We start from the raw sequence: 15,362 nt of genomic DNA, 5'->3' as shown, positions 1-15,362 counted from the left end.
GCAATAACGAAATTTATTGGGGGGGAAATCACGAAACCTAAACGTATTTTCAGCTGTCGTTGGGGGGCACCCATCGTTCAATTAACGACCTCTCCATTTGCCCACCAAATATTATTTTAGATTTATTTCGCTTGTTGGTTATACCTTATACCAGCCTCTTACCCCTTATTTAAAAAAATATATATATAAATAAGTGGGAAGGGGAGGGTAGTGCTTTTGTTCAGGAAACACCAACCCGTTAATTTAAATTTATTTCAATAACAATAAGGAGGAGGCGGGTTAGAGATTTCGAAAGACACGTTGAGGGAAAGCACCTTTAATAACTTAACTTGATAAAAATGTTTTTATTTTAATGCTTATACCAAGACAAATTAATACTGATTACCTAGATATGAAACCACTTGTAGAATAATAGCTTTACTGTAAAATTTTCTATTAATGACAGTCCGACAAATGAAATATAGAAAGACCTTGCCATCTATAAAATACTAAATATTAAAATATAAAAAGCAGATATTTTTGTGGCCATCGTTTGAGGTAGAGTGCCTGGTAGCGACTAACACAACTCATGGCCGACAAAATGAAAAGCTAGCCCAAACTTAACCTTACCAAACTTAATTTGTTTTTTTCTCTCTTTCCCCCCATTGCTGTCTATCTATCTATCTATCGATAGTTGAAGATAGTCATACTTAAAGTCAGCAAATAAAGGTTCTTATTTTTCAAGGTTAATGTTTACAATAAATCTATAGCATAAAAGTATAATCAGACAATTACCTGAATAACCCTTGTTAAGGTCCCTTTTCGTCTGCTAGCAAATTGCTTTCTTCGACTTGGCTGTGTTAATATTCCCGACGCTATTGGTTGATTATTAAAGACCATATTGAAAGTAGGTACTGGGTCCTCGGGAAGAGGAATACAGTTATTGTTCTATTCCACTGCCCTCCCCCCTAATCTAAAAAAATATGCAAGTAAAACTCTTTTTAGTACCTCTACTGTTAAAGCTTTTAGCATACTGTCGGCATGCATTTTTAATAATGTTTGTTTTATATAATGACTTAAATATGAGTGTCAATAGCTGACATAATGTTGACAGATGCATAATGAGATTAATTATATGAAAGAGGTTGTGGCTGACAATTAAATTCATATGTTGGCTCTGTCGATTTCTATGTTGGCTTGCCCTAATAGGTATATTTAAATCTTCTATTACCTACCCAGCCGAAAAAAATGCGAATGGATCGAAATTTTTCGCGAATAAATAGCGAATTCGAAAAATTCGAAAGAGAAAAAAATGGGGGAATATTTGTTTTTTAGGGGGGTTTGGGGTGTCCCACCCCCCCAATGAAAATAGCCTAAAAACCACAACAGGACCAGTAGGTATATTTCCTGAAGAGTAAAATCTGATCGGTTCAGTTGTTACCGAGATCTTAAGGGACGGACTGACAGACGGATGGACATACATCAATCTACTTTGTATTATAGATAAGAAATGCTAGAAACCAATGTCTACAAAGAAATGTTAGTCTTATAATGACATTAGCGGTAGTAACAAAAACAATCGGGTGTTTTCAAAGAACTGTATTTATTCACCTGTTATGAAAATAATCTTACAATCACCCACCCCTCCTCTTTTAGCATTAAACATCATCAATCTATCTGAAGGCTAGCCCACTCCCTTCCATTACCTGCTCTCAAAATATTGTGATTTCTTATTTTTTTTTATCATAATCGACGCTTATGTCTCAAGGGAAAAGTGATAATTAATTGTTTCTGAAAGATTCTGAAGAAAAGTTGCTTGCTAGACTACGATAGGCTTCTGAGACGGTTCATATACTCTTTACCACACTTGGCACGTATTTCTACCTGTGTTCCTGTAGAGGTTTCTAAGGTCACTTGACCCAAGGGGGGGGGGGGATCTACCATCCCTAGCTTTCTCCTTTAGTTTTAAAAACAAAAGGTATCTCTACACTCCCAAGAGAAATTACTCCTGGAAACTTTTTCTTTTTAAAACTAAGATTGAAAGTGGATGGTCGAATCCCCCCCCGCCCCCCCCCCCTCTTGCTTATTTGATCCTAGGGGCGTAGGCACCAGTAAAAAGATTAGAATGACTTTTTTGCTATTTCCTTTTTTCTTGGTATTATTTCCTTTTCTGCAGAAAATTCTTCAGGCAATGGCATGCCTTAAATGTTACAACAATGCAGCAAAATATTACATTGACAGTAACGTCCAAAACTCACAAAGCTTTTTAAAGAATTATAACATCAATTGAAAGCGAATTCTGAAATCAAACGGACAAAAACAAAACTTAAGAATAATATTAATTTAAAAGTCTAAACAAAATTGTGAATACTGGATTCTATTAAAGGACAGACTTACATTTTTAGGACTTTAATAAGAACATGTTTAGCTTAAGATATTTTACTTTGTTGTCCTAGGAATCCTTGTTAAAAAATCAGTAGAATGAGATAATTATATCATAAAAAAATTGCTGTTGAAAAATTTACTGGAAACACCTTTCAAAGTTTAAAATTGATGTGATAATTCTAAAATGCAACATGTAAAGAAAATATAAACTATTCATTATAGCTTTATAATGATACTAGAAATTTTTTTTTTTTTTTTTTTTTGGGGGGAGGGGTAAGGCGGATTTTTTGAATTTTAGTTTTTAAAAAAAATATAAAAATATTTTTTTTTGGGTGGGAGTAATTTTTTTCTAGGGGCGATTTCTCCTTGGAGGGTGGTGGTACCCTCACCCAAAATAGTTATAAACCTTCCCGGGACCTATCAGAAGCTACCCTGTAAAGGAGAACTCGATCGGTGCAGCAGTTAGTTAGATCCTTCGGTACAAACATACAAACACACAGACAAGCGACATCGTTCTACTTTGTATTACAGATTATTTTTGTCTGTTTTTAGGAAAAATTCATTCTTCATTTTGGTCAAAAACAATTGTATTAGTTGAAAAGAATGAACACCAGTTTCTCATTGTTTTTTTTGAAGGCGGGCATTAAGTCCTAGTTATTGACAAGATTCAGCTAAAAATGCATAGTAAACAAGGGCGCATTTAAACAAATTTTACGAGGGCAATCAAAAATTTGTATAATATTTGCATCACTAAATGACTTGCTCGATGTCTGAATGGATATAGAATACGTGGATATATTGACAGGGGAAAATTTGTCGTCCATTTAGGACCTTAGTTATTGGTCAGTTCGTTCATCCAGTAGGAGGAGAGGGGATAGGGTAAAGTGGGTAAAATTGGGGGTATCGTTATTTTAGCCAGCTTTTAGTATGACTTTACTAGAGCACACGAAAATATGATGTAACATCCAATTGATTAAGATTAGGTTCTAGCAAGCCAATGCTGCCAGCAAAACAACAATTCACAACTAAGATGAACTGCTGTGGGAAATATTAAGATACAGCTTCAAAATTTGGCGACTGACTACTGAAAAAATTATGAAAGTTAAAACACAGACGAATAATTTTGGCAGCTGAAGATAGCTTCCTTTGTCAAACAATTCTCAGCCGCAGTCGACTCAACCGTCTAACGGACAGAAAAAAACATTAGCACTACCCCTTAAAACCGCGAATGGTGTCACGAAAAAAAACGGAGGTCATAGAATCAAGAGGATTTTTTCGCCTTGATTGGAAAATTGTTTCCACTGCACAGCTAACCAAATTTATTGAAGATTTTGTCTACTAATTGTAGATTTTACAAATATTTTAAAATGTTTCAAAGTAAATTTACTATAAAAAATCCTAAGATAGCAAATAAGAACTGACCTAGATCTTAAGCTTCACTGTACATAGGGAGAACTATATCGGTCTAACGGTTAGCGAGATCCTTCAATACAAACACACAGACAATCATCCTGCAACTTTTTTTTATAAAGATATGCTTACACTAACTCCAATAAGCTAATTTTAATATTTAGCTGAAAAATTTATTTTTCATGATTGAAAAATCTAAGTGCATTTATTATTGTCATCGAGTCAATGGAAATTGAAAAAGGTGGATATTTATCCAGAAACAAGGATGACAACATCCAGCTTTTAGTTAAGACGATTAAGTCCACTAAATTTCAGATTTATATCACATATAAAATTTAGAAAATAGATTTGATGCTTTGTTTGTTCAAGACGAATGGTTTAAAATTTTCCAAATTTTTAGATCACAACAAATAATAGCTGTATCTTACCATTAAGTGTTTATACCTGATAAATACCTTGGGGACGGTTGATAAAAATGCAGAGCCAAATTTTTACAGTAGGTCTCATGGGACTAACACTATACATATAGCAGACAACCAACCCTGCGCTTACACGACCCCTGTATCTGCATGGTAATTGTTGTCTGTTTTCAGCCATGAAATTTCGAACTACGATTTTTATTGATGTAACACATCTGTAATGGTAGCATTAAATAATCTTTTAATGTCTTCAGTTATTACACTGCCTTTGCTTTTACTGTCACACATCTGAGGTGGATTCTTAAAAAAAATTTGCCCCACTAATCGGTTAGTGTGGCAAAATTGTTTTCTAGAAAAATCCTCCAAAATCACATTAAAAATCTACAAAAGTTAAATAAAATCATAGAAGGGTTATTAACATAAGATTTTATTTAATTTTTGTAGATTTTTAATGTGATTTTGGAGGATTTTTCTCGAAAACAATTTTGCCACACTAACCGATTAGTGGGGCAAATTCTTTTTAAGAATCCACCTCTGGTGAAATAGCTTTGGTATTAACGTCTTTAGTTATGACCCTCATTGAAATATATTAGACAATACTTGGTATGACTAAAATATTCCTCTTAAAACAGGTAATGGTCTAGCTATTACACAGATGAAACCTAATTATAGAGAAATATAAATAATTGGATTGAAAAGAATTCTTTTTATTTTTAAATTCATGATTTTACTTAAACAAGAATATGTTAATAAAATATAAATAAACATTTCACCCCATAAATAAAGATGTAATTTATAACTATTAGGGAATGATTATTTATTAGGGTAGGTTGATTTTAGACATTTTTTACCCAAGACCAAAGCGGGAACTTGCACATGAATTTTAAATTATTCTTAGAAAAAATTTCCAAAATCGACCCACCCTATTATTTATCTTCCGTTGAGCAGTCCATCCAGGAAGATTTTTCATTTATTGTTCTTCGTCCAGAGAGTGTGTATTATTGAATTTGAAAGGCATGCTGAAAACTTTGTATTTGGAGGAGTAACAGCTCACATCAACAATCTGATAATTATTAGTGTTCAATCAATTTAGCAAAAAAAAATAGGTTAATAGATAATAGGCCTCTTATTGATTCCTATATCTATAAGGAATAATCCATGTTAAATATGTTGGTTTCTTTCTCCCTTTTCATGTCACACAATTTAATAAAAATTAATTGTCTTGAAAATATTATCTTGAATTTTAGAATGAAAAGTCCTAAGAAAATTAGGTATAATAAAATATTATGGAATTTAAGTAATACACTTATAATTTTATCAAACACTGACATATTGTTTCATATTTGATTTTTGATTTGAGTGTTATTTTTGTACTCTTGAAAACATTTCACTAAAATTTTCCATGCCAAACTAATAATGATAGAATGTAACGTTATTGTAGAACAATTTCCAGCATAGCTTTGAATATAATTTCCGCTGGATTACAACCAGATCTAAGACATACTGAAAAATCATGTATCATATTGTATTAAAGACAATATTCTTTGAATAATAAAAAAATACCAGTTTTGTAAGTCTAAGCATTCGACCCCTTAGGGCTAATATCATGTTTTTTTATTTTACTATCCATGGAAAGCTGTCTATAATACGATGCAATAAAATAACTGTTCAACGTATTCTGAGATTTAGGTTGAAAGAATAGTTTTCAATTGAGTAATTTTGCTTCATTGATTGGACACCTGATAGTCTTCACTATGCCCACCACCACACTTGTACATCTGACCATCCTCTGAAATTATATGATATAAAAATTATGCTGTAATGATAGCACACCCATGGTAGTATTCACTATATCCCCCCACCACACTTGTACATCTGACCATCCTCTGAAATTATATGATATGAAAATTATGCTGTAATGATAGCACACCCATGGTATAAATATTATGCTGTAATGATAGCACACCCATGGTATAAATATTATGCTGTAATGATAGCACACCCATGGTAGTATTCACTATATCCCCCCACCACACTTGTACATCTGTCCATCTTCTGAAATCATATTATATGAGTATTATGCTGTAATGATAGCACACCGGGCCATGGGATAAATAATATGTTGTAATGATACTACACCCATAATATAAAAATTATGCTGTAATAATAGCACACCCATGGTATAAATATTTTGCTGTTAAGATAGAACACCCATGGTATAAATATTATGCTGTAATGATAGCACACCCATGGTAATATTCAATAGACCCCATCCCCCCATCGTTTATTTTCTCAAGGGATGCTGGGGTTTCATATCCACCTCAGCCTAAAACCTTGCCCAAAACAACTTACTAGAAAATTGTGGAACGATGAGTCCAGCTGTTTACGAGATCATATTAACACACAGGAACTGACAAAGTAATTTTAAGTAGCTACGCCACCAAATGAAATTACTTACCCATAATGGCCTCAATCCAACCCCAGGTCCATTCATCTACTCCTTTCACTTGAACGCTAAAATACAACAAATTAACCTGAATATCCGCTGGAGAACGGGATACACAAAAGTCGTGAATGGTCCCTTTCGTAACATCGCCCCATAAGGGGCGATTCGTCATATTTTTAAAATGGCTTTTATAGGTTATTTTAGGTTAGGTTAGGTTATATTTGGTTAGGTGATTGCCCCACAGGGTTAGGTAATTGGCCCCGCAGGGTTAGAGCCCCCCGCAGGGGCTAGAAGTAGGAGAAAAGCTACTGTAAAAAAAATATGAAGAATCGCCCCATAAGGTGCGATGTTACGAAAGGGACTATACCCCAAAAGTCTTATCTTGGTGTATCTTTGAACTAAATTTTGGTAATAAATTGACTGATTACGTCCTACAAACAACCAATCCTTTGATTGCATGACCTATATGTTTGTCTATAAGTCCTAACTTTGCATTAGAATTAGTTTCACCTGTTTCGGGCAAAGGCTTTCCCAACATATTAATAAATCATACAGCCATTTTTATTATCTAACAAACCCACAAAGTGTCATATTAATATTGTCCAATGAATACAAAGTAAATGTTAATACCTTATCCTTTGGAGTCCAGCAGAGAAATCATGACTCTTACATCCTTGCAATTCTGAACCTGACAATAAAAATGATTATGGTTTCAAATATTTTTGTTCCATCAATTCAACAACTTGGATTTAAATTTTATAATTTCATTATGTTAGCAAATAATTATTTTCCAGATAAAGCTAAAAAGAAGATGATTAAAGTCCCTCAACAGATTATGACGCCATACGATAGAATAGCCAATGAGAGGCCAGTTTATGGTAAAATTTATGCTGGCCTCTCATTGGCTATTCTATCGTATGACGTCATAATATGTAGAGGGACTTTAATCATCTCCGCTAAAACCTTCAGTGCATTTATATTTCATATGCAAAATGAGAGAAACCGTCAAAAAAACTGAATAAAAAGTAACTTTAAATGGTGTACTACTGACCTGAGAACGAGTCGACATTTCCTTGTTCAAAATCATTACCCCATCCATCCAAACTTTCTATAGTACAAGAATCTGTACCTAGAAAGTACAAAATCATTACCCCATCCATCCAAACTTTCTATAGTACAAGAATCTGTACCTAGAAAGTACAAAATCATTTTCCCACCCAAACAAACTTTCTATAGTACAAGAATCTGTACCTAGAAAGTACAAAATCATTGCCCCCACACATCCAAACTTTCTATAGTACAAGAATCTGTACCTAGAAAGTACAAAATCATTGCCCCACCCATCCAAACTTTCTATAGTACAAGAATCTGTACCTAGAAAGTACAATATCATTGCCTCATTTATCCAAACTTTCTATAGTACAAGAATCTGTACCTAGAAAGTACAAAATCATTGCCTCATTTATCCAAACTTTCTATAGTACAAGAATCTGTACCTAGAAAGTACAAAATCATTCACCCATCTATCCAAACTTTCTATAGTACAAGAATCTATAGAAAACAGTAAAAGTGTCTGGCTATGACGTCAGAAAAAATTAACAATTAACCAAAAAAGAAGCCAGTATTCACTGTGGTAAAATATATAGCGGCCTCTCATTGGTTAATTGTTAATTTTTTTTGACGTCATAGTCAGACACTTTTACTGTTTTCAAATCTATACCTAGAAAGTACAAAATCATTGTCCCACCCAAACAAACTTTCTATAGTACAAGAATCTGTACCTAGAAAAAAAGACAATGAACGAAAAATTAATAATCCCCAATGATGATAAACATAATATGTGTAAATTAAAATTATTTGCTTAAAAGTCTTTACTCTGCTAGTTTGAACCAATGATTAAAATTTAATAACTGTGCTTATTGTTTTAAGCTAACAAATAAGAAGACTTATTTCCTTTTTTCTACTTTATTGTCTCGTTTTTCAGATGTAGAAAGCGTAGCAATTCTATAAACGTTACAAGAATGTCTGTACATCCATTTTAAACATGTTGATTTTTAACTTTTTTAACAACAAAATTTTATAATTATCCGATTGATCTAATTTTTGGGATACAGATTCTATAGACAACAAAGTACAATGTTAAAAGCTAAGCATCTCTATATTCAAGTTCTAACATGTAAGTCTGTCCTTAAACAGTATCTTTTATTTACGCAGTTTTCCTATACATTTATATTCTTAATATTTAGTTTTGACCCTGAAAAAGTGTTAATGTTTTTTTTGTCCTACCGTTTCAGAGCTTCGCGTTTATGGATGTTGTTATTCTTGTTATGTTTAAAATGTTACTTGATGAGTAGAATATAAGTTGAACATCACTGTCTGTGCCTGCAAACCATTCATCTGCTGTACTTAAAATAGAGCACTTTCAATTGTTATAAATCTATCCCAACAATAACATTTATAAATTAGTCACTTCTGCTGCTTCATAACGAAATATATTTCAAAAAAAAAAATCTTCATTATCAATCGCATCTCTTAGTGAAGTGAATCAAGCAAAGTAAGCTTTGTCAGTTTATTGTTGAAATAGAGACAATATATTGTCTTAAGCTTCAGACAGACTAACTGACATAGAGACAGACAGACAAACCATTCATCAGCTGTACTTAAAAACAAACACAATAAGCGTATAAGCGGTGCAGCAAAAAAAGCTAAAAAGTATTTTATACACTTGTATACACATTTTTGGTCAGTATCTAAAAAATAAGTTAGACATGGCAGGTTTCAAAATTTAAATACCTACATTTATTTTGCTTCTAGTAACTAATAACCCCTAGCTTTGCTAATAACAATAATCGGGTATAGTCCCTTTCGTAACATCGCACCTTATGGGGCGATTCTTCGTATTTTTCACAGTAGCTTTTTTCCTATTTCTAGCCCCTGCGGGGGGCTCTAACCCTGCGGGACAAATTATTTAACCCTGTGGTGCAATCACCTAACCCAATATAACCTAACCTAACCTAAAATAACCTATAAAAAGCCATATAAAAATACGACGAATCGCCCCTTATGGGGCGATGTTACGAAAGGGACTATTCCCGTCTTGGTTAGCATACTATTGACATGTTAATTTTGAAATGATATTCTAAATGATTTTATTAAAAAATATCACTGCTGACAAAATATCGTCATAACATATATAACAACGACACAATTTTTGATATTGAGATAAACCAATAATAAAGAATACCTTGGACAGTAATGGCCTAAAGAAGCAAGACAAAAAATAAAACAGTATATACCAAAATTATAGAGTAGCTGCGCTACTAAACATACTTACTATGTTACAACACTTGTGATTGTCTTGGCATTAACACAACTGCTTAGGAAGGACAACAAAACTAACCTAAAATACATATAACAAGAATAAAATAGGAATTTAGCTTTTGAAGACAAACCATTTGTTAAGATCAATTAAATATTTTGCTTTAATCAAAAGTGCTTTAATCTGACGAATAAAAAATGAAACTTTTTGGGGATTTATCTCAATTTTTACACGAAGGGGAGAAAATTATTGAAGTTGGGGGTTGGTGGTGGAAAGAAAACTGTCCTCACGCATTATCTTCTAGATTTCTTTTGTTCTAAAATGTCCTTGATGATAATTTTATCAAATATCCAGTGAATTTTTAGTAAAGAAGGTGTATCAACTTTTTTTTTTATAGCTAGCCGGTTCTTTTAGTAAGTAGTAGATGTAAAATTTTTCATAGAATTCAGATATGCAATCGGTTTTTTTGTAGACCTCTTATTTTTTAAGTAATTTAAGTTTTTTAAAAAAATAATTAAGTCGGTTTTAAGGTACTAAAATGCAACAAAAAAAAGAAAGAAAATGGCCCTTATGAACAAAAATAGTAAGATCTTTAATTTGACACCTTACTTTTTCAATTCTGTCAGGTAATTATTGAAAAAATCTATTTTTTTAACCTCGGTTTAATAAAAACTTTAGACCTAAATATTTTCTCAAACAGACATAAAAAACATGGGTTCATATATACCTTTAGAATCAGAAAAATATTACAAATCCATTGTAAGCAAAATTGAAAAAAAGTAAAAAAATTAAAAAATTAAAAAATGGCCAATTGTATTTTTTGTTCTGGCAACACTATCGTCTTCCCTTTTTTACCCCCTCTTTACCCCCTCTATACCCCCTTCCCATTTTTATACTCAATTAAAGAGTTAAGACGTTGCCTGTACAATATAATATGATATTTTCATATAATTCCTTTTATTGTAGTTTATATACTATATTGTAAACTTTTTTTTTCAATTTTGCTTACAATGGATTCGTAATATTTTTCTGATTCTAAAGGTATATATGAACCCATATTTTTTTACTTGTGAAATGATAAAATTGAGTTCAAAGTTTTTATTCTCGTGGGTTTAAAAAAATCGATTTTTTCAATAATTACCTGACAGAATTGAAAAAGTAAGGTGTCAAATTAAAGATCTTACTATTTTTGTTCATAAGGGCCATTTTCTTTCTTTTTTTTGTTGCATTTTAGTACCTTAAAATCGACTTAATTATTTTTTTAAAAAACTTAAATTACTTAAAAAATAAGAGGTCTACAAAAAAACCGATTGCATATCTGAATTCTATGAAAAATTTTACATCTACTACTTACTAAAAGGACCGGCTAGCTATAAAAAAAAAGTTGATACAACTTCTTTACAATTTATCGGTGATTTTCAACAAAGTGTCTGTTAGGCATTTAAACTATATTTAACCACTGCGTGGACCCTATCTTTGTAGGGTTACTTTACCTAACATGCAATAAAAAATAGACAAAACAAGGATGACAACATCCATAAAAGCGAAGCACTGAAACAGTAGGACAAACGGACATTAACACTTGTAGAGTGTTAGACCTGAATAATCAGAATATAAATGTATAAGAGTCGAAGCAAAGTTGTAAAACTGCTTTATACAGGATTATGTTTATGGATATACTTACATTTTAGGACTTGATTATAGAGTTGCTTCGCTAATAACATTATACTTTGTTGTCCCAGGAATCAATATACCAAAAATCAGATCAATCGGAACAGAACACATAAAAATTTGTTGTTAAAAAAGTAAAAAAATCAACATGTTTAAAATGGACGTAAGGACATTTTTGTAATGATTATAGAGTTGTTACGCTTTCTCAATCGTACCTAATTACTAAAGGAATCACCATGCAAAATTTGAAATCGATAGGACAATTCTAACATGCCTAAATTAACGAAAAAGCTATCCGTTACGGACGGACGGACCGACCCTAATTATAGAAAAGCTTCGCTTTTAAAAAGGAGACACAAGTGCTCAACAAAAAACTTTCAGGGAATATGCCAATTTATCTTCGTAAAAACCAACTTCAAAGAACATTAAAGTAAAAATAAAAATTCCTTTTCGTTAAATGCATGTAATTTATATACATTTTAAACAGTTTTAACCTTAAGTTGCCAAACTCTTCGTCTTTCGTACACGTAAATATATCTTTAAATATATGGCTTTTAAAATGATGTAAAAATAATACCCGGCTGCTATTCTGAACATCTTTTTATTTTGAAAATAATATTTTTACTAAATGCGGATGAAAAATAAAGATATTTCTTATCTTTGTAAAATAATAAATGATATAACTCTAAACGAAACAAGGAAAATTTTGTCCATAGATAACACAGCAATAACAAATTGCCTATATTCTTAAAAACAGCCAACTAGTCCTATTTGACATTCTATGATTTTTTTCTCACTGCAGCTAAACGGATTTCTAGTGTTTCGTTTAGAGATCCCAGAACAAACATGAACATTTTAAAGTTCTTCCTAAGTACTGGTGTGACGAACGGATATTCCCTATTCATAAAGAAACATCTCTACTTATTAATTAAAGATAAAAATTAAGTTGTATGTTAAGTACAAAACATGCTGTGAACTCTTCACTTTTTAACCTTTGAATTTAACTCCAGACTAAAAAATCGTAAAAAGAGGAGGAGATTTTTTTTTTTTTTCGGGGGGGGGGGGGGGCGGTTGTCAACAACTCGCAGCATGAAGGGCACGAGCTACCTGCGCAACTCTAACCACTAACCAATCTGGGGACCCTTTACCGACTTTCAATTGGATCTTCGAATATTGGATGGATGGGGATTTTCGTAGAAGTTCTTTGTAGGGGCGATTGTCTTGGGAGGTTGGTAGTACCTTCCCCAAAAATAGTTAAATACCTTCCCTGAATCTATTAGAAGCTTTACTGTAAAGGAGAACTATATCGGTACAGCGGTTAGCGAGAGCCTTCGCTACAGACAAAAAAAAATACAGAGTCTATTTAAAGAATTCAAAATGCAAAGACATATATTTTTTAACTCTTATTTTTTTTGTACATCTTAATTGGAACTGATGATCTATTTAATAGTGAAAATAGGAGGATAATAATGTAAAAGTATGTCTATTTGTATCTATAAGGATCTTGCTAACCACTGAACTGAAAAGGTTCTGCTTTACAATGTAGCTCTTCATAGGTCCTGTGAAGGTTTATAGCTATTTGGTTGGTTCCAAATAAAGAAATTGTCTTTGGACTTTTTAATCTATAATACAAAGTAGAACGATGTCTGTCTGTCTGTTTGTTTGTGTGTTTGTCTGTTTGTTTGTAGCGAAGGATCTTGCTAACCGCTGAACCGATCGGGTTCTCCTTTACAGGGTAGCTTCTCATAGTTCCCGGGAAGGTTTATAACTGTTTTCTTGGGGGGTGGGACACCCCTAACCCCCCCAAAAATGAAAAATACCCCCCCCCCCCCCCCAAAAAAAAAAAAAAAAAATTTCTAAAATTAAAATAGTGGGGTAGACTACCCCCCCCCAAAAAAAAAATCCCCCCCCCCAAAAAAAATATTTTTTTCTTTTTTATTTTAAATCTAAAATACGAAAAATTGGTTTGATCAAACCTCTTGGGGCAAAGCCCCTAGAGGCTAGGGGCGAAGCCGCTAGTATTAATTATAGAGTGGTTTATTATTATGATCATGTTTATCTGAAATAAGGCTTGAAAAAAATTAAATGTTTGATTCTTAATAATATATCTAGATTTTAATTGACAGCTGTTCAAAAGACTTAAAATGTATATAGTTTAAATCGAAACAAGGATAACAACAGCCATAACACAAAGTTCAAAATTTGATTAATAAAATATGAACATACTCATAACATTTTAACTACTCTATACTTTCACCCTTATATAAAAGTAATAGAATGTGTTTATTTCTATCTGTATTTGTGTTAGTCAAAAAGATATCAACGCAAAGTTTCCAGGGGGGAGGGGACATTAGGCTAATTATTACACTAGTCCCCAAGGTTTAATAAAAGCGTTTTCTTATTAATTTGCCTATCAACTTTGGGGACTTTTAATAAATTTTGATTAGTTGGTTCATTGAGTTGAGTGTCAAAACGTTTCAACCACTAATTCTGTTAATCTTTAGTGGGGATGTACATCTTTTTATCGGCCATTGTCTTATTTCATTAGATCCTTGCATAGTTTCACAATGATAATACAATTCTTTTGTTGTAAAATATCATTGAAGAAAATTGTTTATATGATATCTGCCCCCAATTATAGAAAAATATTGAATTTGTTATCAAGCACTTTATTGTATTCTAGTACGCTTACATTGACATCTGACAAACAATGATGCAAAATTAATTAGATGCTAGTATTTTATCGTGGTGCAAAATTATTTTGGCGGTTTCTCATAAAATAAATTGAAAATAAGGGGGAATGGTTGTAGTATTATCATGTTTTAAGATTGGTCAATTACAATGTATACTTTTTAGGCACAATAAGCTGCTTCAGAAAGGTTAAGTGATTCACAAGCTATATATATTTATATAAAAAACTAGGACTAGAAATTTTTACTATAAATAAGAGATAGGGGTAAATAATGTTGATATCTCGTAATCATGCTACAAAGGACATAACCATAAAAAGTACTACGAAGACACTTAGAAAAAAATTTGTCAAAAATTTGTCACCTACTTTAAAATTTACTTTTAAAAATAGTTTTCTAAGTCAAACATTTTTTTATATAGGGAAAGGGGGGGGGGGGTAAATTATTTAGACATTCCACTTCGCATAAAAAAATTTTTGTTTTTTTTCAAATGAGGTATAAAATCTCCAAAAATATCTATAATAAACCTTTCATGGATAAACTTTACCATAAAGGAGATCATAAAGATTAAGTGGATATTAAGATAAAAGTGGTAATGACTGACATATTATTGATTCAACAATATTCTAATGACATCATGACTATAAAGCACATTTATGTTTTGGCTGGAGGCCATAAGATTTAAGACTAACAATAAATTGCATAATAGACATTTTTCACACTAAATTGGCAAGTTTTTTGTATCACAATTATTTTTCAACACATCAAAACGTTATTGATAGTTGAAGAGTGAATCCCAAACACTTTGTAGGGCAGACTGATGACTTATTGGTTTATATCCCAGTTTTCTCATTACATCTGTACACTCATTCTGTAATCACAAATTCACATTATCTTTAAGAAGCACTGCTACTCTAATTTTGTCCATACGTGTTGGAGTCTGAGGAAGATAAGCAAAATTCTCGTATTCATTCGAATCCGGTGGATAGGAACCGGTTCTCATCCATACGAAAAAACTATGTCTAGCATCGTATTATATCCAG

The 15,362-nt window shown here is 32.2% G+C and overlaps 3 protein-coding genes across 3 annotated transcripts in view; all 3 read right to left on the bottom strand.

Moving 5' to 3' along the window:
* Positions 1-9,199, bottom strand: part of LOC145319931 (uncharacterized) — a 137,591-nt gene extending 128,392 nt beyond the window's left edge. The window contains exon 1 of the mRNA XM_080162332.1: positions 9,171-9,199. The gene's annotated coding sequence lies outside the window, so the exon portion shown is untranslated. The remainder of the gene's footprint in view (positions 1-9,170) is intronic.
* LOC145318734 (protein rolling stone-like) overlaps positions 1-15,362 on the bottom strand; it is a 316,823-nt gene that overhangs the window by 23,963 nt on the left and 277,498 nt on the right. The window lies entirely within an intron of this gene.
* On the bottom strand, positions 4,885-12,309 carry LOC145318739 (uncharacterized). Its single transcript, XM_080160230.1, has 8 exons — positions 12,207-12,309; positions 9,974-10,039; positions 8,983-9,044; positions 7,691-7,768; positions 7,270-7,327; positions 6,652-6,707; positions 5,933-5,982; positions 4,885-5,256 (listed from the first exon to the last, which is right to left on the bottom strand). The coding sequence occupies exons 1-8, from the start codon at positions 12,224-12,226 to the stop codon at positions 5,164-5,166; spliced, it is 483 nt and encodes a 160-aa protein (XP_080016356.1). The 5' UTR covers positions 12,227-12,309; the 3' UTR covers positions 4,885-5,163.

Source organism: Acartia tonsa, chromosome 5 (genome assembly GCF_053477335.1).
Source record: "Acartia tonsa isolate MP-2025a chromosome 5, ASM5347733v1, whole genome shotgun sequence".
In the NCBI taxonomy this organism is placed as follows: Eukaryota; Metazoa; Arthropoda; class Copepoda; order Calanoida; family Acartiidae; genus Acartia; species Acartia tonsa.
Note: the sequence above shows the minus strand (reverse complement) of the source record. Positions and strands in the feature narration are given on the sequence as shown.

Excerpts from the sequence above, each read along its gene's own strand:
- LOC145318739 (XM_080160230.1), bottom strand. The coding sequence starts at position 12,226 with ATGTTCAGAATAGCAGCCGG. Across the intron at positions 7,769-8,982 it reads ACTTATATTCTACTCATCAA|GTACAGATTCTTGTACTATA; the intron begins GTAACATTTTAA and ends TGTACTTTCTAG. Across the intron at positions 7,328-7,690 it reads AAATGTCGACTCGTTCTCAG|GTTCAGAATTGCAAGGATGT; the intron begins GTCAGTAGTACA and ends TTTTATTGTCAG.